Source organism: Poecile atricapillus, chromosome 12 (assembly GCF_030490865.1).
Source record: "Poecile atricapillus isolate bPoeAtr1 chromosome 12, bPoeAtr1.hap1, whole genome shotgun sequence".
In the NCBI taxonomy this organism is placed as follows: Eukaryota; Metazoa; Chordata; class Aves; order Passeriformes; family Paridae; genus Poecile; species Poecile atricapillus.
The window spans coordinates 4,783,270-4,810,699 of NC_081260.1; the positions used below are offsets into that span (position 1 = coordinate 4,783,270).

The 27,430-nt window shown below is 53.9% G+C and overlaps 1 protein-coding gene across 4 annotated transcripts in view; it reads right to left on the minus strand.

Annotated features, from left to right (window-relative positions):
- DLG3 (discs large MAGUK scaffold protein 3) overlaps positions 1–27,430 on the minus strand; it is an 80,201-nt gene that overhangs the window by 46,531 nt on the left and 6,240 nt on the right. For all 4 annotated transcript variants that reach the window (XM_058847804.1, XM_058847803.1, XM_058847802.1 and 1 more), the window contains exons 3-4: positions 23,839–23,987; positions 22,118–22,273 (exon numbers count right to left, since the gene is read on the minus strand). In XM_058847804.1, the coding sequence (XP_058703787.1) occupies positions 22,118–22,273; positions 23,839–23,987 (305 nt within the window). The remainder of the gene's footprint in view (positions 1–22,117; positions 22,274–23,838; positions 23,988–27,430) is intronic.

The window sequence follows — 27,430 nt, forward strand, 5'->3', positions numbered from 1 at the left end:
TACTTCCTGCACCAAGCCAGAGCCCAACATGTAGCTCCCACTGCACCTGAGAGGACACAGCTCCTCCACAGCAACCTGTACTTGAGGTCAAGGCCAGACAGAAACCCACTCTTGAGGCTGCCTGAGACAAGTAGGGGATGAGTTTGCCAGAGAGCAGGTGTGTAGAGCGGAGAGGTGCTGGCATCTTCCCTCCAGGTTGCTTCTGGCCCTCCAGAGACCCCACTGGTTTTCACCCGGCTGTGCCCAGGGAAGCCACCTCACAGTCCTCCTGCTAGGAAGCAATGCATGGCATATCCCTTCCCAAACTAGAGTCTGCTCCCAACTGGCCCACGAGATGCAGGGCTTTTCTGACATCTCAAGACCATGCTTTGACCTAACCCTTCCATTCTCAAGGGAAGAGGTACCACACAGCTGCCAGGGCTGCTCCGATCCTCACAGATCCCTGTACTCATCTCTCTTTGCTTTCCTGGCTTGACATGGTGGCCAGAGCTGAGGTTGCTTGGGAGCATCAACAGAGCTGGACACCTGTGAGGGAGAGTTGATCCTTCAGGGTTCCCACAGGCTGGGACAAGGAAAAGGAGTAAAAGAAAACAGAGGATAGAAACTTTTGGAGGCTGCAGAAGTTCTTGGCCAGAGATGAATCACCCTTCATTTTAACTGGACTGGATAAAGTAACTCTCTCTGCACTTTTTCTCACCTCCTGCAAGGGCAACCTGTTGGCTGACATGGTTTGGGCAGGAGGAGAACATAACCCACCAGTGTGCCTGCATGAAGGGGAATGACAGGCTGAGCCTGGCCCCTGCCCTCCTGCACAGCTCAACACGTGGCATTGATGATGTAGGGAAGGATGCTGGGGCTGACTCTGGAGCTTGCAGGTGCCTGCACCCATTGCGTCAGTCCCATCCAGCCAGGTGCCAGCTGCTGCCTGTGTGCCTGTGCTCGGCTCCCAGCCAGCCTGGTGGCCTGCAAGCAAGAACAGCCCTTCTCTCCAGGCTGCCTGGGGGAGATGTCCGAGCTGGGCTGTTTTGGTGGCACGAGCAGGCTCCGGGGCTGTGGCAGCAGAGCCCCTGCACCAGGGCTGCACCTTGGCACTGGCTCAAAGCACCGTGGCCATCCGGAAACAGGGAACAGGGGACTTGAAAGGTCCCTGGTCAGAAGGATCTTTGGCAAAGCCGCTGAAGTGCCCAAAGTGTAATGTGAACACAAGCAGCTACTGAAAGTTTAATCTTTGTTTTGGTGCCTTTTTTTTTTTTTTTTTTTTTTTTTAAAGAGTAGCTTAAATAGGGACTGGAAAAAGCCTTTACTCAGTAGCGAAGGAAGAAAGCTTCCCAAACAGAAGCTTGGTAGAATCTAAGTATCCATTTAGAAACCATTAAGGCCAGGGTGTTCAAAGTTTAAAGTTAGACATCCTGTTCCAGGCTCAGCCCACTAAAATAAGTGACCCAATTTGCAGAGCTGCTGGGCTTCAGCAGCTTCTCTTTGACCTGGCGGTACCAAATAAAATTGACTTGATTCCTTTTTACACAGGAAGAGTTGTTATTATCTGAAAGAGTCACATTGCTTTTATCTTCCTGTCAGACAAATACGTACATATAGGGAAAAAAAAAAGTATAAGGAACACTGTTAGAATAAAGATTTCTTTGGTTTCTGGGATTCAAATATCCTAATTTCTTCTTTTCAATAAGTTCCAGTGCACACTCAGTTAACAAGTGCTAAGAAACCTGTTTCTGTGGGGAAAAAAAGCAAACCAAGGTACATCAACAGAGATTCAAGATAAATTCAAGTTAATACAAAGGTGACGAGAAGGTATCTAGGGCCTGGTTCGGGGTGCTCTGAAGCACTACATGTTCCCAAAAATAATTACATCCTTGGAGCAGTTCTTCTGCAAGCCCCATCAGGTGAGCTCTGCAAGCTAAACTGTGAAGTTCATTCCAAATTCAGGTATTCTGAACTTGTTAAGCGCTGTATTAAAAGTTTTCATCTCTAAGTCCCTGATACACGCTCACAGCATATTGCTAGATTTGCAACGAGGGCCCTTGAGGACTCCCTACATCATCCCATCTTTGCATGTGTTAAAACCAGCTGTGAGCATTAACACAGCCCACTGCACCCACAGTGCTGGCACAACCTCACAGCAAGAGTGACACCCACCCCTGAATGACAGCTGCCAGGCTGAGCCCCAGGCTCACTGTCCCTCCCGCGGGGTTTGGGGTGGCAGGCAGAGCCCCTTCATCCCCGACATGAGCTCCTTGTGCCACAGAGCAGCGCTGGAGCTGATCTACCCTGGCACCCAGAGACCATGGTCCCCTTGGAGAGCATCCTGCACCGGGCTGTGCGCAGCGGGCGCCCGGCACATCACCGCGGCCCTGATTACGTCCTGATTAGTCTTAATGACTTCCCCTCTCTAAATGAGCATTCACAGCTCTGGAAGGAACGGAAGCTTCTCTCCTCCCATAATAGCACACGACGTGCCGAGGGGCTTACCCGAACAAGGCAACTCTCCAGGAACACTGACAGCTTTTGCTTCGCTTCCTCCTCCCACCCTCCTCTGCACCCAGGGTACCCGGATTGGGCCCCTGATACAGCTGTCCCCTGGTTTTCCCTCTCATGCAATCCCCCGTGGGACCGTATAGCCTGAGGATGGCCAGCAGATCCCTGCTGAATCCCTGGCATTGGTCAAGAGTGGGCTCAGGCAGGTTCCTGTCACAGTGGAAGAGCTGGTGGAAAGCGCAGTCATGTGGGTATGGGACATCCCTCCAACAGGAATGACAGCAGGTGCTGTCACAGTGGAGGCCAATGGGCTTCCTGCTGCCCCCAGGTTCTTCATGAGGAGCAGCTTCCTCCACATTGCACACACCCCTGCTGGAACATGCCCGTGCTCGGCCCTGCATGCCTCACGAATGCACTTTCCACCTCCTCCTCCTCCTCCTCCAGCAGTGTGGCAGGGCCACATCCCCCCACTTCTGTCAGGTACTTTGCTCTTCTTCCACATGTTGCATTGATGGGGTCTCTCCCACTGATGTGGCCTTTAGAGCAGCAACTCCATCTCTAGCACAGCCAGTTCTGACTCCAGCCCCAGCACCTCTCCCTGTGCTGCTGCAGGGGTCCCTCCAGCAGCTCAAGACCCCAAACCCAGCAGCCTGGTGCAGCTCTAGGGCTGCAGTCTGCACATCTGGGCTGGCTGGCAGGCAGCAGTCGGTAATCCAGCTGGAGAGGAGCTAAGCTCAGTCCTTCAACTCACTTCTCTAATTCCAACATTATCCCTTACTGTATTAAAGGGATGAGTCAGAAAAGCCAACAAGCACAAGCGTACAGCTCCTGCCCAAGGGATTCACGTGCCCAAAGAAAGGGGGGGAAAATCTTACAGGTGAATAAATAAACTAAGGAGACAAACATCCTCAGCTGTCAACTCCTGAATGAATTCCATATATTTTGTGAAGGAGCACTGAGAACATCTGACCCTCCTCAGTCCAGGGGATGGGTGACAGCAGGACACGGGATGCTCCAGGGTAGGTGAGAACCAGCTCACTCAGCATCTCTGTGTTAAGGTTTTTCCAGGAGAGCAGGAGAGGCACAGGGAAGGGGGGTGACCTTAAAAAGCACTGTCTAGGCCTCGATTTCATCTGAGGGGCAGGAAAGGAACATCAAAACCACCAGAAAAAACAGCTTCTTCCCATGGGGCAAGGGGCCGAGGGTGGGTGCGAGGCTGAGTGTGAGGCTGGGCTTGGGGGAAAGAGAGCAGCTCAGTACCTGGTTATAGCAACTCAACTGGGTGATGACGGCAGGATCACCAGATGGAGATGCCCAAGAAACAAGCTGAGAGGTGAGATCAGATGGAGGGGGATATATTAGGAACAGACACGCAGATTTACACATCGTGAGTGAGGAGGTGACAAACAGGTCTGTGGAAGGGGAATCAAAACCCTCACGAGGGAGCGGAGTGTGATGAAGAGTGACGGAGAGGGAAGACTTCTGGGACTCTCGCTGCCAGGGGGACGTGCTGGAAGAGATGCTGGAGGTGGAGGGAGGACAGGGGGACCACCAGTGACCACAGAGCAGGGGCTGAGCAGATGGATGGGGCCAGGAACAGAAAAGCACTGTTCAGCAATGGAGTCAGATGCAAAGAACAAGTTTCACTACAGTTGCATCTACATTTAGGTTGCCAAAAATACCTTTCACAGATTGGCTGTCTTTAATTAAAAGGATGTCTCCTGTGCTCCTGGCACGATACAGAACTCATCCTGCCATGTGGGACTCTGTGTGGAAGCTCTGCAGGGAGGGCTTTCCCATGGGACAGCTCCTCTTTGCCTGCATCCTTCCACGTCCTGCCAGTGCTGGGCAGCTCAGGCAGCAGTGCTCCCCTGAAATGCCCCTCCACAGTGCAGGCACAGAGAAAAGAAGGAAAACTTCACCCCCTTCCTGTTTTGGCTTCTCTCCTTCCCTCCAAACACAGAGAACGCCTTCCTCCTCTCTCCTCCTCCACGTTTCAGTGCAAAGATTTAGCTAATTTCTTCTATGAATAGCACGGGAGTAGCCATAGCAACATCACCCTGCCAACCTCACCACCTCCACTGCCTCCATGTCCCCGGCACCCTGTTCCTCTCACCCTCCCTCGCACCTCCCCAGGGAACATCTGGGGCTTCAGCCATTTCCCACAAAGCAACCTGTATTTGGCTTCCTGCTTGCCCCCTCAGTGCTCTCCCTCCTTCCTTCCAGCCATACCTGCTCATCACTCAGAAACCTGGTCAGAACCCCCACGGTTTCCCAAAGGCTCTTTCCTCCCCCTGCCACCCATGCCCCAAGAGACAGGAGCCCCAAGTCCAACATCATCTGAAGGCTCAGCAAAGGCTGGTGCTTTGACCAAGATGTGCTGTCCTGTGCCTACCTACTGCAGTTCATAGTCCAGGGCATGGGAGGAACTCAACAAGCAATGCTTGTGCATCGAAAACCATCCCCGAAAATCAGTGAAACACTCACTGCTGAGGGTGGGCAGGGAAGATCTGTCCCACTCCTCCACCTGCCTGGCCATGAAACACTTCTGCCAGGGGTGGAGGACACACAAGCCTGGCATGCTCCAGGCATTTGCAGGTGGCCAAGGTCTCATTGCAATGCTGCTCCAACTCCCCTCTGCATCCTTGTGACCACCCCAAGAGGGAGAAAGGGACCACAGACAGAGGGGCAGCAGAACTTTGTATTCCTGGCCAAGCAGGGCCAGCAAACCTGGGGCAGCCCTGAGGCAGAGAGCACTTCCTCACCACAGGCTAGGGAACTGCACTGCCCTGGGCCCCTTCCCCAGCCCATGCCCCAGACACCTGAAATGCACATGGAAATGCTGGTGACACCCTTGAGACCCTCACGGGTGCCATGTGCCTGGCACTGGGCTCTTTAGAGTGAACTAAGACTCAGGGCTGGACATTTCCTGTGGGAGGGAAAGGTGCTACTTCCAGACCCTCAGCTCTTGGAGCAGTGCTGGAGAAGGGGCTTGGGCATGGCCAGGCAGCTGAGCACCCCTCTCCATGCGGGCCCTGGGCGTCACTGTGCAGGGGAGAGGAGGGGTTTGAGCAGTCTGCTCCTCTAGTGCTGTACATCAGGGATGCTTCCCCGGATCACACTGCAGTTCCTCCCCCAAAGCCAGGAGTCCTCCTGTCACCCCAGTCTGGCAGGGGAGGAATTGAGTCCCTCACCAGTGAGCAGAGGGAGACAAGGAGGGCACAGGGCCAACGGGAGGGATAGTGATGGAAGCAGTGGAGGATAGCAATGACATCAAATGCAGAGACCAGGAACTAATGACCAGGGAACATGGATAGATAAGGGAAAAGAAATGGAAGATATCTCAGAGGGGAAAAAAAAAGCAAAGCAAAAAAGATATGAGATACCTAGACCTCAGAGATTTCCTCCCTCCCTCTGGTGAGGATTAGGGCTTCTCAGTTACTTAGCTTGCCTGAGCAAGCTAAAATGTGTCCTAGAGAAGGGGAGAGGCAGGAGAAGAGAACAGACGGGGGCAGGAAGTGGGAGGAGGTGCAGGTTGACGTTGGGACTGTGCTGTGTGTTGGGCAGCACGTGTGGGCACGTCTCACATGCCGTGGAGCTGCACACAGGGTATGTGAGTATGCCATGATGTCAGAGAACATACATCACCATACGCAACTGTGAGCACGTTTCTGGTGCCAGAGCACTAGCACACGCTTCTCTGCTTGCATGAAGAAGCAAGGGAAGAAAAAATACTTAAATGAGAGGAGGTGAAGCTCCCTAGGAGATTAACAGATCCCTGCTTACCCGGGAAAGCCTCCTGGACTGTGCACCCCTTCCCACCTCAGCTGCTGGAAGTGCTTTCAGGGACAACGAGCTCATTTAAAGGGGCAGCCCTGAAAAATGGCAGCCCTGCCTCCAGCCAAGGCTCTCCTGGACACGGAGGCAGCCTGTGAAGGAAATTGCTTTGCATCTGCAACCTCCAGCCAAATCTACCCAGAGCCCAACATCTCCCAGCCTCCCAGAGCCAATTGGACCTGCTTGTCTGGGCATAATCCATGCCTAGATGTTTCCATGTTACCACCTTTTGTCCCTCTGCCCACCACTGGACTGGGAAGAACATGGATTCATCAGGGCTCAGGCACTTTGCAGCCTTGGATCGGGAGGAGAGCGTTGCCGAGGCATTTGCTGCAAAGCTTTACTCACGGCATACGTTTGCTCCACTCCAGGGAGCTGCTGCCTGCTCTGATACAGGCAGTGCACATAGCACACACGTCATATTCTACATGCAGACCCCGCTATGCTCACACAGCCTCAAACACTGGCATCCTCTGTTGCTTGCAATGCCGTGAGGAGCTTTTGATTTTCCTTTTTTTTTTTTCTCATGTTCAGAAAGGCAAAGGCAGAGCAGAGATTCCCAACGCGGACTTTCCGAGCAGCCCAAGCTCCATGGCAGCACCACAAAGAGACAATGATTTCTCTTCCACCATTGCAAAAACATGAAAGGCTCCCCTGCCCAGCCTGCCACGGCAGCAATGCAGCTGGCATCACTTCCTTCTCACACTGCTTGCAATCGTCTTACCAGGAATACCGGGCCGGACCTTTCATGCAAAGCAGGAGTAGAAAGGAGGGAGCAAACATGCTTTGATTTTCTGCTCCCCGAGCTTGCTGCTTTGGATGGAGGGAAGGAAAGAGATAGTGGAGGAAAGATGGAAGAATGCTTGCCAGGAATCAGCAAGCGAGAGAGAGCTGAGGCTGATTTTGATGCAAAAAGTGGCAGAGAAGGAGAGAGAAAGCAGGACCAGGCTCATAGGAAGGTGGCTGGGGTTTTGGTGCCTTCTGTAAATATCATCTGAGCTATCAGCTATGAATCTAATTATTTCAACCAGAGCTACAGACTGAGACAGTAATGAAGAAAAAATAGAGGAAGGGAAAAAGAGGGTTGTGTTTGCTGAGAGCAGAGGAGGAGAGAATTCCCATTGATTCCCGTGTGTCTGTCTGCTACAGCATCTTGAAATAATAATTAGAAGGATCAATAAGAAATCATGTGAGGTTTGAAGATAATGAATGAAAGAAGCAGAAGAAGCAAACTGAAATGCCTTTCTCTCAAGCAGGGTAAATTGTTTTTCAGGCAGGGTCTAGCCTCCATTTTAATGCTTTGCAAACAGATCCAACCATTTTCTAAGCTGGCTTGTGGGCTCAAAATAAGACTGGTCTCTCCATTTAGGGGAGAGAGACCCGAGAACGGGTCTTGGAGAACGGTAATAAAATGAATGTGTGTGGGAAGAAATGGAGGCAGTGAAATGGGGCAAAATGCACACAGCACGCCAGCGACCAGAGCAGGGTTACGTAATAATCTCGGGGAGCAGGGACGTAGCAGCAGAGCGAGGAAGCCACAACTCAATGGAGAGTGGGTGACAGTTTGGGAGCGCTGGCAAGCAACGCTGCGAACCCACGAGGCTGCCCAGCGGGCAGCACGCACCATGCCTGCTAAACACAGCATGATGGGATGCCCTTGATGCTGCCAGGGCTTCAGGCGACGGCATTGCAAGCAGCGAGCACCTCAGGTGGGGCGTCCAAAATACATCACGCCCGACGACCACCTTGCGCCAAGCAAGATCCATCCGGCCCCGCTCGGCCCTGGGAAGGCTGCTCCAATGCTGGGCAGGACCGCAGCAGCCAGCCCGAACACCGGCAACGCCAACCCGACCGACTCCGACGGCCAACCCGAGCGACGACGACGGCCAACCGCAACGACGCCGGCTTCCAGCCCCAGCATCCGCGCCGGCTGCTGGCGGCGCCCGGGGGTGATGCTGCAGCGTGCCAGAAACCCGCCACGAACCCCGCGTTACCCCGACAGCCGCCCGCCTCGTCGCGTCCCGCTCCGGGGAGCCGCTGCCCGGGGCTGGCCCGTACCTGCTCGTACCAGTCGCGGCTCGAACACGTGCACTCGGGCCACCAGCCCGGGCCGCTCCCGTTCACCTTGGCCGCGCTCTTCCCCGGCGCCGGCGGCGGCGGCTTCAGCGCGGCGGGGTCGCGGGCGGGGGGCCCCAGCTTGGCCTTGCCGCGGGCGGCGGGCGCGGCCCCCCCGGGTGCGGGCAGGGTCTGCGAGCCGTAGCCGCCGTAGCCGTACTGCTCGTGCTGCCACTCGCCGTAGGACGGGGGGTCCATGCGCCGCAGGGCCGCCATCCGCGTTACCTCGTAGCACTCGGGGCACTTGCAGCAGTGGTGGTGCTTGTGCATCGCTGCCCTCACACCATAGAGCCGGCAGGGAGGGAGGGAGGGAGGCGGCGCGGAGGGGCGGAGGGAGGGAGGGAGGAAGGGATGCTCAGGGGGCGGCAGCGGCCCCCGCCCCGCGCAAGGCGCGCCTGCCGCCTCTTCGCCCGCTCGGCACCCCCGGCCCCGTGGGAGGAGGAGGAGGAGGAGGAAGGGAGGGGGATGGTGTTACAGCGCGGTGATCTCCGCGGGGGCGCGCCGCGGCATCGTCCGCAACGCGACTCAGTCCCGGGGCCGCTCCCGGCGCGGGGCGCGGGGCAGCAGCTTCGAGCCGCTCCGCTGCATGGGGCGGCTCAGCCCGGTCCGGCTCAGCCCGGTCCGCCTCGGCTCGGTGCGGGACCGCGGCACCTGCGGCGGCGCGGAGCATCTCTCGCCCCCCCTCCCCCGCAGCGGCCAATCCGCTCCGGCGGAACCTCCGCGCCCCGCCCCGGCAGCGCCGCTCATCCCCGCGCTCATCCTCATCCCCGCGCTCATCCTCATCCTCATCCCCTCACTCATCCCCATCCCCATCCCCTCACTCATCCCCATCCCCATCCCCGCGCTCATCCCCGCCGCCCCGGGCAGACCCCGGCCGCGCCGCCCCCGCTGCCCCCCGCGCAGGCGGCATCCAGAAGGAGCAGAAGCCGGCGCTGCCTCACGCATCACCTTGTGGCTGCCCTCAGCCCGTCTCCCGGCACACCGGGCAGCCCTTGTGCAGCGCTGTTCCTCCAGCCCCAGCGCGGACGTGGCAGCCCTGACAGCTTTGTGATTGACGCCAAGAGGGGTTCACCTTGCTTCAGCTGTGGTCTGCACTGGAGTATGAAATAATTTTTCCAGATCTGAACTGGTCGCTAGGCTGGCAGCAGCACCTCTGTTGCATCTCTCTATCAGTTCTCACCTTGCTTTTTTGGAAATGTTACCACAGGTGCTCCATCAAGAACAGCGCCCTGGGGATGCTGCCACTGCCCCATGAGCACAGGTGCACTGGAAGTGTAGAAACCCCAAGGGCCTGTGCTAGGCCTTCCACCTACTGCCATCAGAGGATGGTAAAAGCAGAGCAGAAATGCCTGCTGGTGCAGCAGGGCAGGGGTGCTGCTCCCAGTGCAGCTCAGGCAGTCCACCTATTCCATAGAAGTGCAGGAATGGAAAAAGTTCAGAAGAGTCATTCAGAGAAATTGATGGGGAGAGAGAGAAAATCCATGACAAAACCCCACATCTGATCATTTAGAACCTGAACCTGGTCTCCTAATGCTTAAAGGTTGTGAAAAACACTAGGGTGGGTGAAAAACTACTTAAAGAAATGGCACATAAATACATAGAAGAGCAATGAAATATGCACAGGGCTCCCACAGGACATGGCTAAAAGACAGAAGTGGGAGGGGGCCACAAGATATGGTGGTGCAACACCTCAGTTCAGGTTCCAAGTTCTGCAAGGCTGCTCCTGGCCTCCTGCAGCTGCTGTAATATTGCCCTGGGCACAAGCAGAGTTGTGGGAGGAGGAAGTGCATCATGGCTGGTCAGATAAATGCCCCTGCCCACTCCTTGTTCCTTTAGCTCTTTAAACTGCATTACAAAATTACTTCTGCACTTTACCTCTGCACACAGAGGTGCTCCTGCAGGGTTTGCTCCCAAGCAGTCAAGTGAAATGGTTGGTTCTGGGTGAAGGGGAGGGGGCAGAAGACAGCCCAAAATGAGGATTGGCACTATGTTCCCCACTGCATGGTGCAGCACCTGTCCTCTCCAGCACTGCTGCACTTCACTGGCTCTAGGCTGCTCAGGTCACCTCAGTCACAAGGTGATTAATGCCACAGAATGGTGGAGTGGCTCAGACAACTGAGATTTCCCTGCTGCAGGCTTAGGACAGTCATAATGTTCCTGGACAAGCAAATCTAGAGCAGCTGTCCTCACCATGGTGACCTCAAGCAGATGAGCACAGCAGTGCTGCTGAGCCTGCAGAAACAGCTCCACAGGTGAGGCTCACCCTGCTGCTCCCCTGGGCTCTCTCTGGGCAGTCCCAGGGCCACTGTGGCACTGACCCAAAGAGATGCACCAAGATGAAGCCAGTGGCTGCACACAAGAAAGGGTTTCCACCCTGCAGAGCTCAGTGCCACAGGGCACTGCAGACTCCAGAAGCTCACTAGGGAAGGGCAGGATGGGATCCTGCAAGCAAAGCAAGCTTGTTCAGAATTAAGCAATGAAAAACTGTGTTTGTGCGCATGGCAGGAAAGCATGCAGTGCTGCCATTACGAGAGGACTTTACACTTCAGGTTTTAAGAAATTAGGATTATCTCCACGCCTTCTACTGCTCCTTGTGCCATCAGATGGGAATGACAGAAGGGACTGAAGCTGAGATAGAGGATTGCTGCACTGAAGTAGAGCAAAAAGCCTTGAAAAAAAGGGCAGGTGGCCAGTGTCTCCCCCATGAGAGCAAAAGGACATGAATTCCTTGTTAGCTACTGGCACCTCTGAGATAACTTCATCAATGAGATGTGCTCAGTACCTGGGCACAAGTAATTACTGCTCCATCCCAGCTGCAGACCTCCTTCCCACTGCTGTTCCCACCCTGGGATGACATGGTTGGACTGCAGGGATCATGCACCCAGTGAGGCCTCTCCACTGCCATGGGCCTTCTCCAAACCATCTTTGGGCCAAGGTCAGTCAGGAGCCCCATGTCTGCAAGAGGCTGACTTGGGTAGGAGGAAGCACCAGAGAACAGCACAAGCGGAGTTTGTACCCCAACTGCTCACACCTGCCCTGCTCCCATCTCCTGCCACTCTCTCCTGGGATGGGGGCAGGCAAGGACATGGGCATTCACTCAGGGAGGAAGTGCAGAAGGAAAGGACAAGAGCTGTTAGGGGAAAATGCTTTAATAAGGAACTGAGTGAACAATAAAGAGAAACATTTAATTTGATTTTTTTTTTTCCTCCCATTTTTTTTCTTTTTTTGGTGCATCCTCCACAAGGAAGGTGTCTGGTCCTCTCTATGCTTGGTCTCTGGCAGCCTTCACAGCAATTCACGCAATGGACATCCTCACAGGGGAAACACCCTCACTGCCAGTCCTGGAGTGCCAGTATTACAGCCTCCACCCCACACCACTTCCCCCAGCTCTCTTATCTGTTAGTGCCTCATCGCCAGTTGCAAACATGGGGGTCTTGAGCTTCAGCTGACACAGCTCATTAGAGTCCTTCCTCACCTGCTTGCATCTCCCCTCTCCAAACCCCACATTTCCCATTTTTTTCCCATCTGCCACGAGAGTAGTTTAAATCCTGTGCATTTGTAAAACTGCATGTGCCACCTGCTAGTCCCAATTAAAAGGGAAAAAAGTAATTAATGGTTGCTGCTGCCTGCTTGCAACATTCCCTAATGCTGCACAGAGCTTGAGATACCTAACCAAGCCTAAGAGAAGGCCAGGGCTGGTTGGCCAGCACATTCTGTACTTCTCCTGCTTGTTTTAGTGAGTAGTGGCATTTTGGCAGCTGGGGGTGGCTTTGCTGGGAGACCAAATGATGTGGGCACCTGCACTGGCATGCCCAGGCCTGTGTCTGGCAGGGCAGGCACAGTGCCCAGCACTTTGAGGCAGCTGTGGGCATCTTGCTACAGTCATGTTAGCTTTAAGCAGGGCTAAAGGAGATGGGAGCTGATTTCCAGGTAGGTGCCTTCACCGAGGGAAGTGATTCAAGAGCTCTCTCATTCTCTACCCTCTTCCTGCTGGTATTCTCCCCGTCTTATTTAAATTCAGCCTTGGCAGCTGCTCTTTTTACAGGTGCTAATTTCAGCAAAGTGTCAAGAAATCCCCAGAGATGCTGCTATTTACAAGGCACGAAGATGGCACAGAGCTAGGTTTTATCTGGTGTCACTGGCATTTCAGCCCCTGCTGCTGCTTCCTTCCTCTTGCATGAAGTCCTGTGGGAAGAGGAAGGCAAGTGTGAGGCACCGGGCACTGCGGGTATGTTGTATCTCCAGCCCTTCTAGAAACAAGGGATGAGAAGATGGGGCAGGCAGAAGGCAGCCAGTTTCTCACAGAGAAAGCAGTCACCTGAGTGCTTGACTATCACCCAAGAGAAGCTGGATCCTGCAAGGGAACTGAAGCCACATGTTTGCTCTGAGCCTGGGTGCAGACAGGGAATCTTTATATTCCCTATTATACTCTTCTTAGGGGGAAGGGGAGGACAGTTTTGCATGGGGGAGGTACTTTTCACCTGCAAAAAGACACTGAACCAACACAGCCCAGGGAAGCAGCAGAGAAATATATCTGGGTGGGCAGGCTAGGAGGAGATGAGCAGCAAAGAGAGGGACAAATGAACTTGGCTTAATCCATCAGCCAGTTCCTTAGCACTAACACACACCCCACCCAGCAGGAATTTGCCATTTGCTGGGTCTGGGGCTTCTCAATTGGAACTTGAAGAGGTGCTCTGCAGAGCTGGCTGCATAGCTACAGTGGGCAAATAGGGCTGGAGGCTCCTGTGAGCACTGGAGGGTTTGTGCAGTCACAGCTGAGTGGGAAGGGGCAGGGTAAGAAACATTTCACTCCATGGCTGTTCCTTCCTGCCACCAGCAGCAATTCATGCCGGGAAATGCGCAGCTGGGATAATAATAACAATAACCAGGCATACCAAGGGACCAATAGCTCTCAGCACTCTCAGGGCAGATGCCCAACAAATTATTCTCCTCCAGGGCAAAACCATTTTTATTCTATTAATGATCCCTGATACATTGCCCAGTTGCTGCATCCTTGCTTGTGGCAGGAATGGCATGAGAGTCTTTAACAGACACCATTGGCTGGTTTCTGCTACTCACATCACAGACAACTAAATGGACAACTAAATGTCTTCCATGGCTGTGCTGGGGGAGGGGAGAGGAGTGACGGAGACCTAAAGCAGGTCCTTACAGCAGGGCTCAGGCTCCCTGACTATAAAGGAGAGCCTGGAGGCATTATTTAATAACAATCAAATGCAGCAGGCTTTATGGAATTCCTGACAGCCTCACAATGCCCACAGCTGCTCTCCCCATCACCTGGCAGGGATGCTCCTGCTTTGTGTTGGAGCACTTGAAGCATGGGCTGGCTGTGGGCTGCCTTAATGCGCTTCCCTCCACAGTACGGGGGAGCCTTGCTGCTGCAAGGGCACGGCAATTACAGCACTGACGTGTCCCATGGTCTGTGGGTGCCCACTCCTTGTGTGTGCTTCATTTCCTTTAGAAAATGACGGAGCAGAGGGAAGGTTTGACAGCGTGACCAGGGCACAGCTACACCACTCCACACCAGGGTCACAGCAAGACGTTTTGAAATCTCACAGAAACAATCACTATTTTTTTGGTCCTGTACTTTGATGTCTGGCCTGTGCCTAGCGTGACACCGGCAGAAATCCTGTTTCCCTGCATCCTTCACTAGTCCAAGCTGCCCCTGGGTATGTTCACATACTTCAGCCTTAGTGGGAACCAAACACACCCTGCCTGGAGATCTCCTGGCTGGCTCTGCCTGAGCTGAAACGACCATGGGGCCACAAAGCCCCACTGTCTGACTCTCAGGGACTCCTCACCAGGACCCATCCCTGCTGGAGCAGGTACTCAGAGTGGGTCAACATTCGGCTCTGAAAGGCAGGGAAGGGCTCACCGCCACTCTGCCCACACCTGGGGCTGCCCGGGCAGCACAGACCTGCCCAGAGGGACCTTTCCCACATTCAAGGCTCAGAGATGTCCCTTCCTCGACTATTCCCACCCTGTTTGGGGAACACGCATTCTTTTCTTTCCCCTGGCCAGCCCTGCTCCAATCTGCCCCTTCCAGATGGAGCAAAGCCCATTCTGCAACTCCCACCGCCCACAGTCAGTGACTCACAGGGATGCTGGTGTCTCATCCGGGCAGTGCTGCCCCAGAACACACTTTCCGGCAGGGAAACCAGCCCAACCACGGGGAGAAAAACCAATGCTGGCGTTCTTTGGAGCCACGGGCACCCGCGGTGAATGGGAGGCGTGCGCCTGGCTGGCCCGGCCCTGTCCCTTTAAGGGAGGAAGGGCCGCTCGGAAATTTGTGAATGGCTGTCCCCGCCCCCGCCGCGCGCGCCGCCCGCCCGGCCAATCAGCGCGCGTGCCTCAGGCCCGCAGCCCGCGCACGGGGCCCTCTTAAAGGCGCACTGTCACCAGCCGCCCGTCCCCACACGGCCGTCTCGGAAGCCCCGAGGTGACCTTCAAAGCGAGTCCCAGCCGCGGGATGAGGAGCCGCTCCTGAGACACGGGCACACCCGTGCCTTCCTCAGGAGTGACATGTAGCAACGCAAGCCCTGGGGGGGTGGATGGTGCTGAGGGGTGATGTGCCAGTTTCCCTCACCGTGACTTCAGGGCCTAGACTGGGACCGCCAGGTCGCAGGGACTGGCCATCCACACTGGCCAGAGCACACAGCCGGGCTGAGTTTCCCCCAAAGGCCATGAGCTGCCAAGCCGTGGTGTGAGGGAGAGCAGGCAGCTGGGAGAGCTGCTCCAGCACCCTGCTCTTGTTCTAGGCCAGGCCAGGAAAGCAGGAGCGCTCCCACAGCAGCGGAGCACTAAAGCTCACAAAACCTTCCTGCAGAAATACCCCATGAGACTCAGCTGTGCAAAATCTACCACTGCACAGAGGGGAAATAGCTGTGCAGTACATGCCAAGGGGGAGGGAATGAACAGTGCAACAATGGGAGTGCAACAAACCCAGCCCCAGGTCCAGCCTGGTCTCCCCCTGCGCTGCAGTGCAGTGCCCACTCCTTGCTCTGCTACAGCTCCTCCCTCAGTCTGCTGTAGCCCGGGCTGTGAAATTATCTGCTCTAAAAATACCCCTTAAAAGGGGAGGACAGCCTGGCAGGACATTGCTGTTTCCTGGACACATGCAGGTGGGAAGCTGTTTGTGAGGCTGGGGAAGCAATGTTGGCCAAGCGGAATGGTCTCCATGCCAGTGCTTTGGGCACAGGCACTGGTGTACCTGAGCAGTGCCAGCCCCTACAGCTATCCAGGCCACAGACTGCAGGAGGCCTTTGCCTGAGCCTCAATACTTGGAATAATTTTTAGGTGCCATGACAGCGAGATTCCTACAAGGTGCTTTGTACCTGCAGGCTGCAGGGCTCTGGCAGGTGCTGCCCTGGGGCAAATCCTTGCTTCCTGCAACAGGGCAGAGATTGGTTTGAAATGCTGCCACTACTGCAGCTATGCACGGCTTAACCCTCCCAGAGCAGGCAGAGCAAGGCAAGAGGAGCCAGCACACAGCAGAGAGCACCTTTCCAAGGGCTCACGCTTGGATTCACAAGAGGGATGATTTCCAAACCCATGCTCATTTACTGTCCTCCCCCTGCACTTCCCCTAGCTCCTACCAATGCTGAGGATAATACATCTCTCAGCGTAGCTTGATACTGATCCTCCAAATCCTAAAGACCATAAACCTTCATGAGCAGTTAACGTGGCTGCTCTATTTATAACAGTGCCAGTACTGCCTCTGCCACCAGAATCCTGATCTCTGTCCAGCCTGATGCCATTAAGATGCAGTGACGTTCCCCCAGCTCCAGCACTCAGGATAGAAAGCAGCTGGCCTGCCAAGCTCTGCCTTCAAGCTTGGTTTGTTTCTTTAAAAATGGTGAGGAGAGCTCATTTGTTTTGCAGAAATGCACCTGGGGGATTTGTCCTCACCCTCCTGAGATGCTGGGGTGCCTGTGAGGGGGAGTGGAATGTGGATGGATGGATGGATGGATGGATGGATGGATGGATGGATGGATGGATGGATGGATGGATGGAGGAGAGGGTGGCACATCCCATGCTCTGGCTCCACATTTCCTGAGCCCCTGGTGGATCTGTGCTGCAGCAGACAGGCTCCAGTGCTTCGCTTTGCTTGCAGCAGGAATATGGTCAATCACCTGATAAGGCAAAACAGGAAAGGAAGAATCTGGGTGCTGCTGTGTGCACCCTGCATCAGCACATTTGGGAAACCTGATGAGCAGAGCAGACAGACCCAGCAGAGGCAGCACAGTGGCACACTGAGCTCCTGGCCAAAGTACTGATGGGCTTGGCCCCTGATCAGTCCCCATCCTGCTGGTCCAATGGTCTTGGCTCTTGATTTCAGAGCTACACAAGAAACCCATCAGAGTGAATCTCAGTGTGCAAGTTGCTCCAGCAGCTCTGCTCCCTTGGGGACAGGCAGATGCAGACACTACATGGAGGCAAAGCTGAAGCACTGATCTAGGGGGAGGATGGATGGACTCCAAGCCTGTCTGCATTGTTCTGGAGCACGGCTCTTGCCCCAGAGACTCCCCCTCACTGTTCCCTTTCTGTCATTGCATGGGGAGAGCTGCATGCACTCACACCATCAAAATACCTTCAAAACAGTGACAATGACTTGGGTGAATGGAAACACCATATCCATCAAGATTTTCCTACACTGCACAGCCAGAAACACCTTGTGTCTGCAAGGATCTTCCTTTTTCTGCTGGTTTTAGACAAAAAGTCCCCAGGTAGAGTGGGAATAGGTGACCATGCATGAGATTTTGGTTTGACAGCCTGGTGGCTCTACTGACTTCTTCATCCTTTGCTGAAGCTGGATATTGAGCTGGGAGAACTGAAGTCTAAGCATGCTCATCTCTGCAGCAGGAATAGCAAAAGCCTCTAGTAAAGCTGAGGCCATTCAACCCCAAAATGTCCACTGAAGTGACAGCTCTTACTGACACAGCCCTTGCTGACCCCCTCTTTGAGCAGCAGCATCCCTGGGACACAGGCAGCCGGCTGCCCAGCTCGGTGTCCCTCCTGTGCAGGGCTGATGTGTGGTTCAATCTGTGTGAGTTACTACAGACAGACACCCTCTTGAGTTCAGCACTTTGGCTTTTGAGCCTTTGTCTGCAGTATCAGAACACAAAATTGCTAGAGCATCTGAATGCCCTGAAGTGACCTCTAGGCACAAAGTGGCTCAAGTAACACTGGGCAGCAGCCTCTGGGCTGGGGGTTGCTGCTCTCCTTCTCCTAAAATAAATGTACTTTTCCTTTTGCATGGGGATGCAATGGGGAGAGGGGAGTTCCCCCAGGAGCTGATTGCTTCTGTGGTCCCATTGCTTGAGCATTAGCCACTTCCTGGGATTTTGGGGCTGCAGGGCCTGATGGGCTGAGGTTGAGGTAAAGCAGGGGCCTGGTAAAGTCTGGCCTGCAGCAATGGCTTCAGCTGCCTGCCCCGTCAGCCCACAGAGAGGGCATGGGGTGGTGGGGACAGCAGGGCACGTGCAACCAAGCAACCTGACAGGGGCTTCTTGCTGGGGCTGCATTCATTGTATGCACTGAAGATCTGCTTCATTTCCCTGACGCTCCACGCAACAGCAAACAGCTCCTTGGTGCTTCCCCTCTCCTGCATCTCACAGAGAAAATGGAGAGCGGTGAGGCTGCAGCCCAGGCAGGGGAGCAGGGAATTCACAGCTGGCATGGCTGCAGCATCTGCCACACGCCCATCCCATCCTGACCCGCTGCTCCTGGCAGGCAAAGGTGAGCAGCACCGGAACGCCCTTCGGTCTGGCCAAAGGCACAGTGGGAAATAGGAAAAAACACTTGAGAGAAGGACGGGAGAAGCAGACAGTCGGTCGCCACGCTGGCGGCGCAGCTTGCCTTTCTCTGCCAAATACCCCAGGGAGCTCCATGGACCTGTTTAGCACTCGAGCCGTGGGTTATGGGGCAGTCGGATGCATCTTCTTCTGCAGCAGCTGCAGCAGAGAGGGCTCCTAACACCCTGACAGGGCGTTTCTGCCAGAGCTGTGTCCTTCCTGGGACACAGGGAGGGGGACTGGGACATTTCTGGCCTCAGCCCCGCAGGATTGAAGCGCAGACTGCACTCACCCTGACAGGGCACTCAGAGGCATCCCACACACCCGGAGCCTGCCGGAGCAGCAGTGACCCCTGCCAGCGAGGTTTCTTATTCACCGGTGATTTCAGAGCATGCATGGAATGCCTGTCCTCTGAGGCAGCCTCGCTTGCGCTCTCCATCATATCAGGACCTGCTGTTGCTCCGTGTCAGCTGTCAGGCTGAGCAAGGGCAGAGCTGTGGCAGAGCTGGCGTCGGGCGGCACAGCGAGGAGAGCCTCGGCTGCACGGGCAGGCGGAGGTGGAGGCACTGGCGCTGTGACAGGGATGAAGCCAGGGCGGCTGCGGAGCCGTGCAGGGAAGCAGGAGAGGGATGGCAGGGGAAGAGCAGCGCTTCCTCGCAGGCGCACAGCTCTGCTCATCAGTGGCATTGTTCCTCTTTCATTTATCTTTACAGCTGGCTGCTCCCTGCACAGAGGATGAAAACGGCGTTTACTGAGAGCAGCAGCCTCCTTGGCAGCCTGGGAGCACAGGCGAGTGACACCGGCCACAGGAGCATCCTCCTGAGTCTTCCTGCAGCACACGCACATAAACCCTGAGCAGCCCTGCTGAGGCAGCTGCAGGGCTCAGGAAAGGTTGAAATGAAGGATTCATCAAATAAAACCCCATGAGCCCCAGAACTCTGGCAGGGTTTTGCCTCTATTAGCCTCAGCAGGGTGTTTTATCTGGCAAAGTCTCTTTGCTTTTGCCCCGTTGAGGGCTGAACATCCACTTTGCCGTGGAGGGATGGTTTCAGCCCACTAAGCCTCAACAGGAAGCACATGTTGTTGCTGTATTTACCGGCACCTCTTCCTTTGTAGCAGCCATTTGCACACTGCAGGGCTATTCAGAGCACACCCATGTCCTCACCAGCAGGCAGAAATTTCCTGTTCCTGGAAGCATTGGATTGGAGAGGCAATCTATTTGACATGCATCTTCCTGGCTGAAGCAGGTCATGGTAGCTTTTGCTCTGTTATCAGTGCTGTGGAGAGCTGCGGGCAGGGGAGAGGTCAAAGCCAGGGCAACAGAAAACTTATTTACATCAATAGATGCAATAAGAGAATTGCACTTAGTTCGTGTAGGAAAAGCCAGTTCATGGCTGCCTTTTATCAGTGCCAGGCTGTCGACCAGAGCTCTCATTCCTGGGCTGATGGCACTGGGGTGGCAGCTGGTGCTCCCCTGCCCCAGCATTAACTATCACTAACTTATAAATGCTTCCCTGGTTCTTCCAAATGCAATTGTCCACCTTAGGTATTTTTCTGCAGCTCGCTTTGGAAATGCTTGCGGCAAAAAAAAAGCACACACTGAAGGCTGGAAATCAAGAAGTCCCTGTGGAGCAGGGCAGGAGCTGGGTATGCAGGTGATGCAGGTGTAGTCCAGCCCTGGTGCTGTCCTGCATGCTGTGGCTGTTGAGAACGGACATGGGATGTGATGCTGGCAGCAGCTGAGGTGTCCTCAGTGCCTTCGTGCAGGAGTGAAGGATGAGAAACGGCCCATGCTGTGGTCCAGCAGCACAGCCTGCCCCAGGCACCTGATCCTGTCTCGTGGGGGACTGCTGGAAATGCTTCCCTCTGTCAGGGCAAGGCCTGTATTCAGCACTGAGGGTGACATCCTGGGGGAAGGCTCACCACTGTGACAAAGGACTCTGCATCCCAGCACAGGGGCTGCTGCAGAAGAGCTCTGCTTGAGCCTGCAGCTCTCCAGCACTGCTTGGCTCAAGTCTTCAGGAAAGCTGCTGGGTTTCTGTAGAAAGCCAAGTTTCAGGCAGGACTACAGGCATGGCAATACCTGGCACTGAACACTACCATCCTGACAGCTTTTCACCTCCTGCTCCCTGCTCTGCCTGCAGCCATGCTGTGAAATGACCATTCCCTGGGATGAAGTAGGCTGCAGATGAGAGCCCTGCCAGAGCACAGTGCTCCCAGAGTCCCAGTCTGCCCACCCCATTGTCCCTCCATCTCAGGGCAGTGACCCCCTGCTCAGGGCTGCCAGCTGCAGCCCCTGCGAATGGGTGACCCCTAAAGCTCCAGCACCTGGCACCAAGGACTGGCCCCATGCTGACACAGGCTAGGAAAGGAGGAGGATGAAAAGAATGACAGGAATTATTTCAGGTCTGGAACAACCTGCCTCAACAGTGAGCGAGTGAAGAAGCCAATCTGTTTAGTTTATCTAAGGGAAAGTTAAGAGGGAACTTAGACGCATCTATAAATACCTCCATGTTGGGAACATTTCTGATTGCCAAGGTCCTTTATCCTAGCAAACTAAGGCAGCAAAATTTCCTGGTGCTGGGAGCTAAAGCAAGAGAAATCCAGGCTAACAGTAAAATGCAGATTTTTAATGTGAAGCATAAATAATCATCAGGCCAGCCAGGCCAGGGACAGAGCAGATTCCCCATTGCATGAAGTCTTAAAATCAAAACTAGGTGTCTGCTGCTAAAGGAGACATTGCAAACTCGGACAGACATTTGGGGCTGGATGCAAGAGCTGCTGTACTTCACTTTACGGCTGGGACAGTTAGAAAGAAAATCCCTTATAATCACAACAGAATCTGTTCCAAATTGCTCAGGCTCTCACCCCCTCATGGGTTTTGCCCTATGACTCCCCTGTGGTGGTGGTTCCCACCCATTGGCAAATGGAAATCAGCAGCCAAGCTCATCTTCTTGTCATGCTGGGTTGGACAGAAAACCACTGTCTCGCCCTTCAAAAACTGCTTAAGATATGGTGAGTGATTGAAAATGAAGAAAGAAACAAGAGAAAAGGAGAAATTAAACAGTAAGAGAAAAAAATGGGGTGTTACCCATTTTATTGCAGTCCAGAAAAAGAAGGGAAACATTTTAAAAAGGACAGAAGAGAGGCAGTGCAATTTTTGTATTTAAAATACTTTGGAAGAAAACTTAGACTTAGCAAACAAGCATTATTTCAAACTTTGCCAAGAAAAACAACATTTTCATATAATTTTAAATCTGTGGTGAGCTCCATTCTTCCTGGCCACTTCATCCTTCCCAAAAGTGCATTTTGCCCTTCACTCATTCCCAAAACTCCCCTCAAATGTGTAGCCCAAACAATTTTCTTGCACCAGGTGGAGGCTGAGCTTTACGATGCACATCCAAATAAATGGTGTTTCCAAGTAAATAAGACAGCAGCGAAAAGCTCCTGGGAAGCTGAGCAGCGGACCTGCCATTTAAGAGCTCGGAGAAAAAAATATGGAAATCTGCAACGTGGGAGCGTGCCAGCGCTGGGGGCGAGAGGGACGGGCCTGGGAGGATTTCCAGCTCCACGCAGCCGCTTTATTCCTGCGCCACATCCACCTGCCCTCCGAGCCCTGAGGGCTGACACGGGGCCACGGCAAGTGCTAACGCAAGGGGATGATTTCAGTGCTGTCCAGCCCCTGGCACAGGTGACCGCTCGATTTTCTGGTGTGAGCATCAGCAGAAGCATCAGCCAGAGGACGCGCTGGCAGCCCCAGGGGAGGAAACGCCGCGCCCGCAGTGCTGAGAGCGCACGGCGCTGTCCCCTCAGTGCCAGCCGCTGGCAGGGCTGGCGGTGGCGTGGGGCGCACGGAGGCTCACCTGGGGCAGGGTGCTGTGACAGCCCAGCACCAGGCTGCAGACACTGGCCGGTGCCTCTGTCCGCCGTGCTGTCACCCTCACCAGCCGTGGCGGTGTCCCTGGAGCGCTGTCCCCAGCTCCCGTGGCGAGCCTCTGCTCATGGTCCCAGGAGCAGTCCTGAAACGAGACCGGTGATATGTGGCTAGGGCAGGTCAGCTGCCTCCAGGCTCTCCACCGCTCCTGGAAGAGCCAAAATGAGCTTTTCCCCATGCAAGGGGGGCAGTGCCTTTGATGGGCATCCCACCTCTCATGTCAGCCTGCCTAGCGCTGGCCCCAGGCCCAGCAGGGTCACTGCAAACGATGGTGGAGGTTTGCTGGCCCAAGACTCTGGGACTGTGCCATTGCTGGGTTGCATTTCATGTTCCAGCAACACAAGACACCTCCAACACATTTTTTTGGAGAAAGGAGGAAGGATTTGATGGTGTCAATGGCTTGGGCTGTGTTCAGTACAAGGAGGCCCTGCAGCTGATTGCTTTTTTCACCCCCCTTACAGACAGGGCACAGTGGAGGGAGCAGAGGCACCGCTCACACCAGCTGTGCAAGGCTCACACTTGCTTCCCTGCTTGTTTCCACACTGATTTTTCGATGTCGTTATTCAGTGTTATATCTTGGGGATTCATAGACTGGCCTGGCCACAGGGACTAGTGGCTGCTGCCAGCAGAGTTCAAAAGAGCTGGATCAAGGAGGACACCCAAAAAAACCAAAGCAGGATCCCACTGCCTACGGCATAACAGCACTAAAAATTTGTTCTTAAATACATACTAGAGTTGCAGGCTTAACTAGAGGGACTGGCAATGTGAAGGGGGTCAAGAAGAAATGGGATTAAAGTGGTTCCTGAGTCAGAGGAACACAAATATCTCCTGCAGTGATTGTAGGCTGTTTTGCCCTCCCTGTTCTTGATCCCCAAACTCCTTTAAAATGTTCTTCCTGAGATGATATCATCCAGCTCCATCTTCTCTGTGTGACACTTGAACTTCAAGTTCCCCCAGGTATGTGATGGGAAGCCAGTTCAATCAGTGAAGCAGAAAATGGTGTTTATCTGATAGGGTTATTTCACTGAAAGGAGGAATCCCTGGATGTCTGCATTACTGCACAAGAGTATCCCTAGATTAGGGGGATCCTACAGCATCCCATGGCAGGGCTGTGAGTGGGGGATGGAAAGAAAGCCTGCAAAGACATGAGGCATTTTTATTTACCTTGGTGCCTTTGAGATAACTGAGACCCTACTGCTCAATTCCTGCCTCTCCACCTGGTGCTGTATCTTTTAGAAGGCTGTTGAAAATTGAAGGGAATGCAAATAAGAGAGACACAAGTTATCTGAGAGCTGGGAAAAAAATCCTGAAAAGGGAAACTTGAAAGACTCAACCTACTTCACTTATCAAAAGTGGCTGGATCAGAGAGCTGAAACGCCTCCATGGGAGACAGCGTCAGACGGGAGCAACTAATCCAGCTGCAACTGCAGAGCAGGAGCCAGAGCCGGAGCTGTTCGCATTACGAGTAATTCAATTAACACTTGTGAACCAGAGAGGTTGACTCATTAATGAGACCAGCTATCACAGAGAATGTGTGGGAACAGCCTGGCTGTGAGCAGGGCAGGCTGTGGTGGCCAGCAGCCTGCTGTGCCCCTTGAATCCCTCTCAGTGCAGGGTGGGGTCCCACAGCACCACGAGGGTGGCTCTTACCTCAGGCAGGTTTTGGGGCTCTCTGGGTGTGACTGTGGAGCTGGGCTCGCTGGTCCCAAGCTGCTGCCTGGCTGTGCCATGATGTGCATCCAGACTCGGAGATTGCACGGGCGCAGAGCGCAGCGTGAAATCGTAGAATTCATGGATATCTGCAAAACAGCAGGAGAAACATCCTCAGGACCGAGAGACAGCCTCTGTGGGGTGCAGCACCTGCCACTCTGGCCCCAGGGTCTGAGCCCTCTGTGAGAGGCTGGCACCCTGGGAGAGGGCTCTGCTTGCTCCCTGTGCTTGCTGTGTTGCCCACCACACCCCCTCTGCAAGGCAAGAGGTGTGGTGGGGCCCCTGGCTCACCATGCAGTGCCCATGGTTCTGGAAGGCACGGGAATGTCCACAGGGACTAGGAGCAAACTCTGCTCAGCAGCATCAATCCAAAACCCACACCATCCTGCTCTCCTCCAGGCTGTGCCAGCCCCAGGCACGGTCCCCTGTCCCTCCTGCTCTGAAAGGCCTTCTGCACCGGGCAGCCCCTGCCTGCCTGCCCTGATGATGACGGGCTACTCCCTCCCCATCACAGCTCCCCAGCACCCCTGGCCTGTGGAGGAGCTCACTTCCCAGGGGGACAGGCAGAGAAGCCACATGGGCACTCAGTGTACAAGCTCTCAAGCTGATGCTTACAGCTCTGTTAACTCCAGCTCCCTCCCTGGTATCTCCCCTCTTCCCACCTGCACACTGCCACAACAGATATCAAGCACCCTCATTCCGGGCTCCAGGGAGCCTGCTGCTGTAATCTATAGTGGCTCTAGAGAGAGGCATGAAAATGGGCTATCCCAGCCCTCACTGCTCCAGAGACAGCAGCTGCCCAGGTATAGGTCAGTGGGGCTCTGGGAGCCCAGACCTTCTCCTAGCCCAGCCAGGAGCATTTTACCCTCTCCAGGTTACACACAGAGGATTCCAGGGAGCAGAAGTGCTCCAATGGGCTTTGCTCCCCCCTAAGAAAGCTCCCACTGCTGCACACTCAGGCAGCTGCTGGCCCCTGGCAGCCCTCAGTTATCTCCAGAGCCAGTATCTCCACACTGGTCAACATATCCACTGCAGAAGTATTTAATTTCAAAAAGGAAACTACATCAAAAGTGAGAATCTGATTTTATGAATAAACTGAAAGGGGTAGCAAAAACTAAAATAGGCTCTGAGCCTATTTAGGGAGACCCACTGGGACATTGGAACAGACATGAAGTGTCTGGCTGGGGATACTGTAAAGGCAAAAGGGAGGAAAGCAAGGCTTGACTGCAGAGGAAAAGAGGCTATTGAAAATGAGAAGACATTCATCTAAACTGCTGAAGCTGCATCTAAATGAGAAAACCAGAATAGATGGTAAATGCTGACAGGTTAAAGGTAAAGCTCCAAGAGGTCGGCCAAAGGAGTTTGGTAAACACCTTCCAAAAGCCATAAAAAGAGTAATAAATCCCTTCAAGCACCTGGGAAACAGGAAGCCTGGCAGAGCCAGCAGGGCCAAAAAGTCAAGGCAGCATAAATGAGCACTTGAAGCAGGAAAAGACACAGCAGGAACCTGAGATAATTTTCTGTACCTGTGTCTGCTGTGGAGGAAGCTGAAGAGCTCCTCTTCTATGAGTGACTCAAGGGGCAAGCTGAGGGTCTCAGCTTGAGGGGGATGTGGCCATTCCCATGGCACTCCCTGGGAGCTCCTGGATGAAGCACCCGCACTTGCCCTCCAGTCTGTGATTTCTCACCTGAAACCATGCCACACCATGGCATCACGAGGTATGAAACGCTCACATCACAAAGAGTTCAGCAGGAAATCTGGTGAGCATTGGCAGTGTAAGCAGGGACACGCTGACCACTGCCTGAGGCTGTTCCCCAGCTGTAGCAGGATGCTCTGCCTAAGCAGCTGGAAATTTGTCTTACAAGATCATCAGTGAAGGCCTGAGCGAGGAGGGTCTGCTGAGCAGTGATAAGATGGAGTGAGGAGGGTCTGTTGCTCTTAATGCTGAACAATAGTGAGACCAGCTTGACCAAACTCAGACCTCACCACAAGGACATGCAAGAAATGCTCCCTGGCTGGAGCTGGGAGCAGCAAGAATGTGCATGCTCTGATGTGGAAGTGAGAATCAGGAGTGGTGAGAAGAAACTAAAGAGCTTCTCGCACCTTTTTCAGCACAAAGCATACTGTGCTGATTAGGTCTGATAATACATAATCTAAAAAATACATATGGCTGACAAGCAATCACTTTATACTATAATAGGCCACTCATACTTTTGCACAGTGAGGAGTTCTATCATACCTCCCTAAGATGTATGAAGATCCTTCCCTTGAGTGGGGGCACCCCTGAAGGTCACTCCTCAGAGCAGAGTGAAAGAGATTTGCCCATGGTCATTGGTATGGGAGAGTAACTCAATCTCTACTTAATAATTCTTTAACTAGCTTTGATATAATTGCTTTAATATTGCTTCAAAAATAGTGTCCTACACTAGTAATTACAGCTATCCATACTGTTTAGTAAGTAATTCTGATTAACCTTTTTTTTTCTCTAATCCTTATCATTATTGTAATAAATTTAAACAAATAATTTACTATATTTCTATAAATACATTAGGTTTATCATCCTTAATCCTGTGGGACAATGTTGTATAAAGGTTCAATTACACCTGTATAATCCTTTAGACATGCCATTGACAAAGTCTGGGGCTAAATTGGATCCAGCTGCATCCAGGCTCCTCTCTGAGGATAAGTTTAGAAAGGAAAGTGTGTCCTTTCTTCACCTCGTGACTCAACAGGAGGGCTTTCATAATAAACTTTGTCTGAAGCTCCCACTCCGCCCATGACACCAGGGATGCTTTCACGGAGCAGGGCTGCATGCCCAGGCACAATTCCCCATCCCCTCTCCCAGTGTTTAACCACGTGCCCATGCACTGCAGCAGCACATCCATGCTGCAGATGGGATGAGAGCAGCTTCAACCCCCATCTTCCAGCTCCCAGGGGCTGCCTGGTCTGCTGACCTCCCAGCTGGAAGGGCAAAGCTGATACAAATCTCAGCTGCTGGCAGCGCAGCTGGGTGCCCAAGGGCAGCCCAGCCAGGCTCTGTGGCTGCCTGAGTGCAGGGAGCACTGTGCCACTGCCTGGCATCCGTGCCATTTTTGGAGCTGCTGCTCTGTGCTGCCAGGCTCTGTCCTGTGCCCTGGGAGACATGTGGCAGCTGGCAATGATGATGGGAGGAGCGGGAGTCCCCAGATGTACCCTCCACACCTGGGGCACCCCTTCTACAGCACCCTGGCTGCCAAACAGGCTGCTGGCAGCCCCTGAAACCCTCCCAAATCACACATGAGGTCACAGCAAGCACTCACTTCACAGCCAGAGAAACTGGACTTTGTTTTCGTGCTAAAACATCTCTCCCTCTGGTTATAAAAATAATAATTGCGTAACAGGATAGCAGCAGCTTCTGGCTGCATGGATTACGTTGGGAACACACAACACTTTGCAAGAATGAAAACAGGATTTGAACAGCCCCATTGTAGGGGAGTGCTGCTGCCAGCATCCCCGTTTGTTACCCATCTGCTGCAGGAACACAGCCCTGGG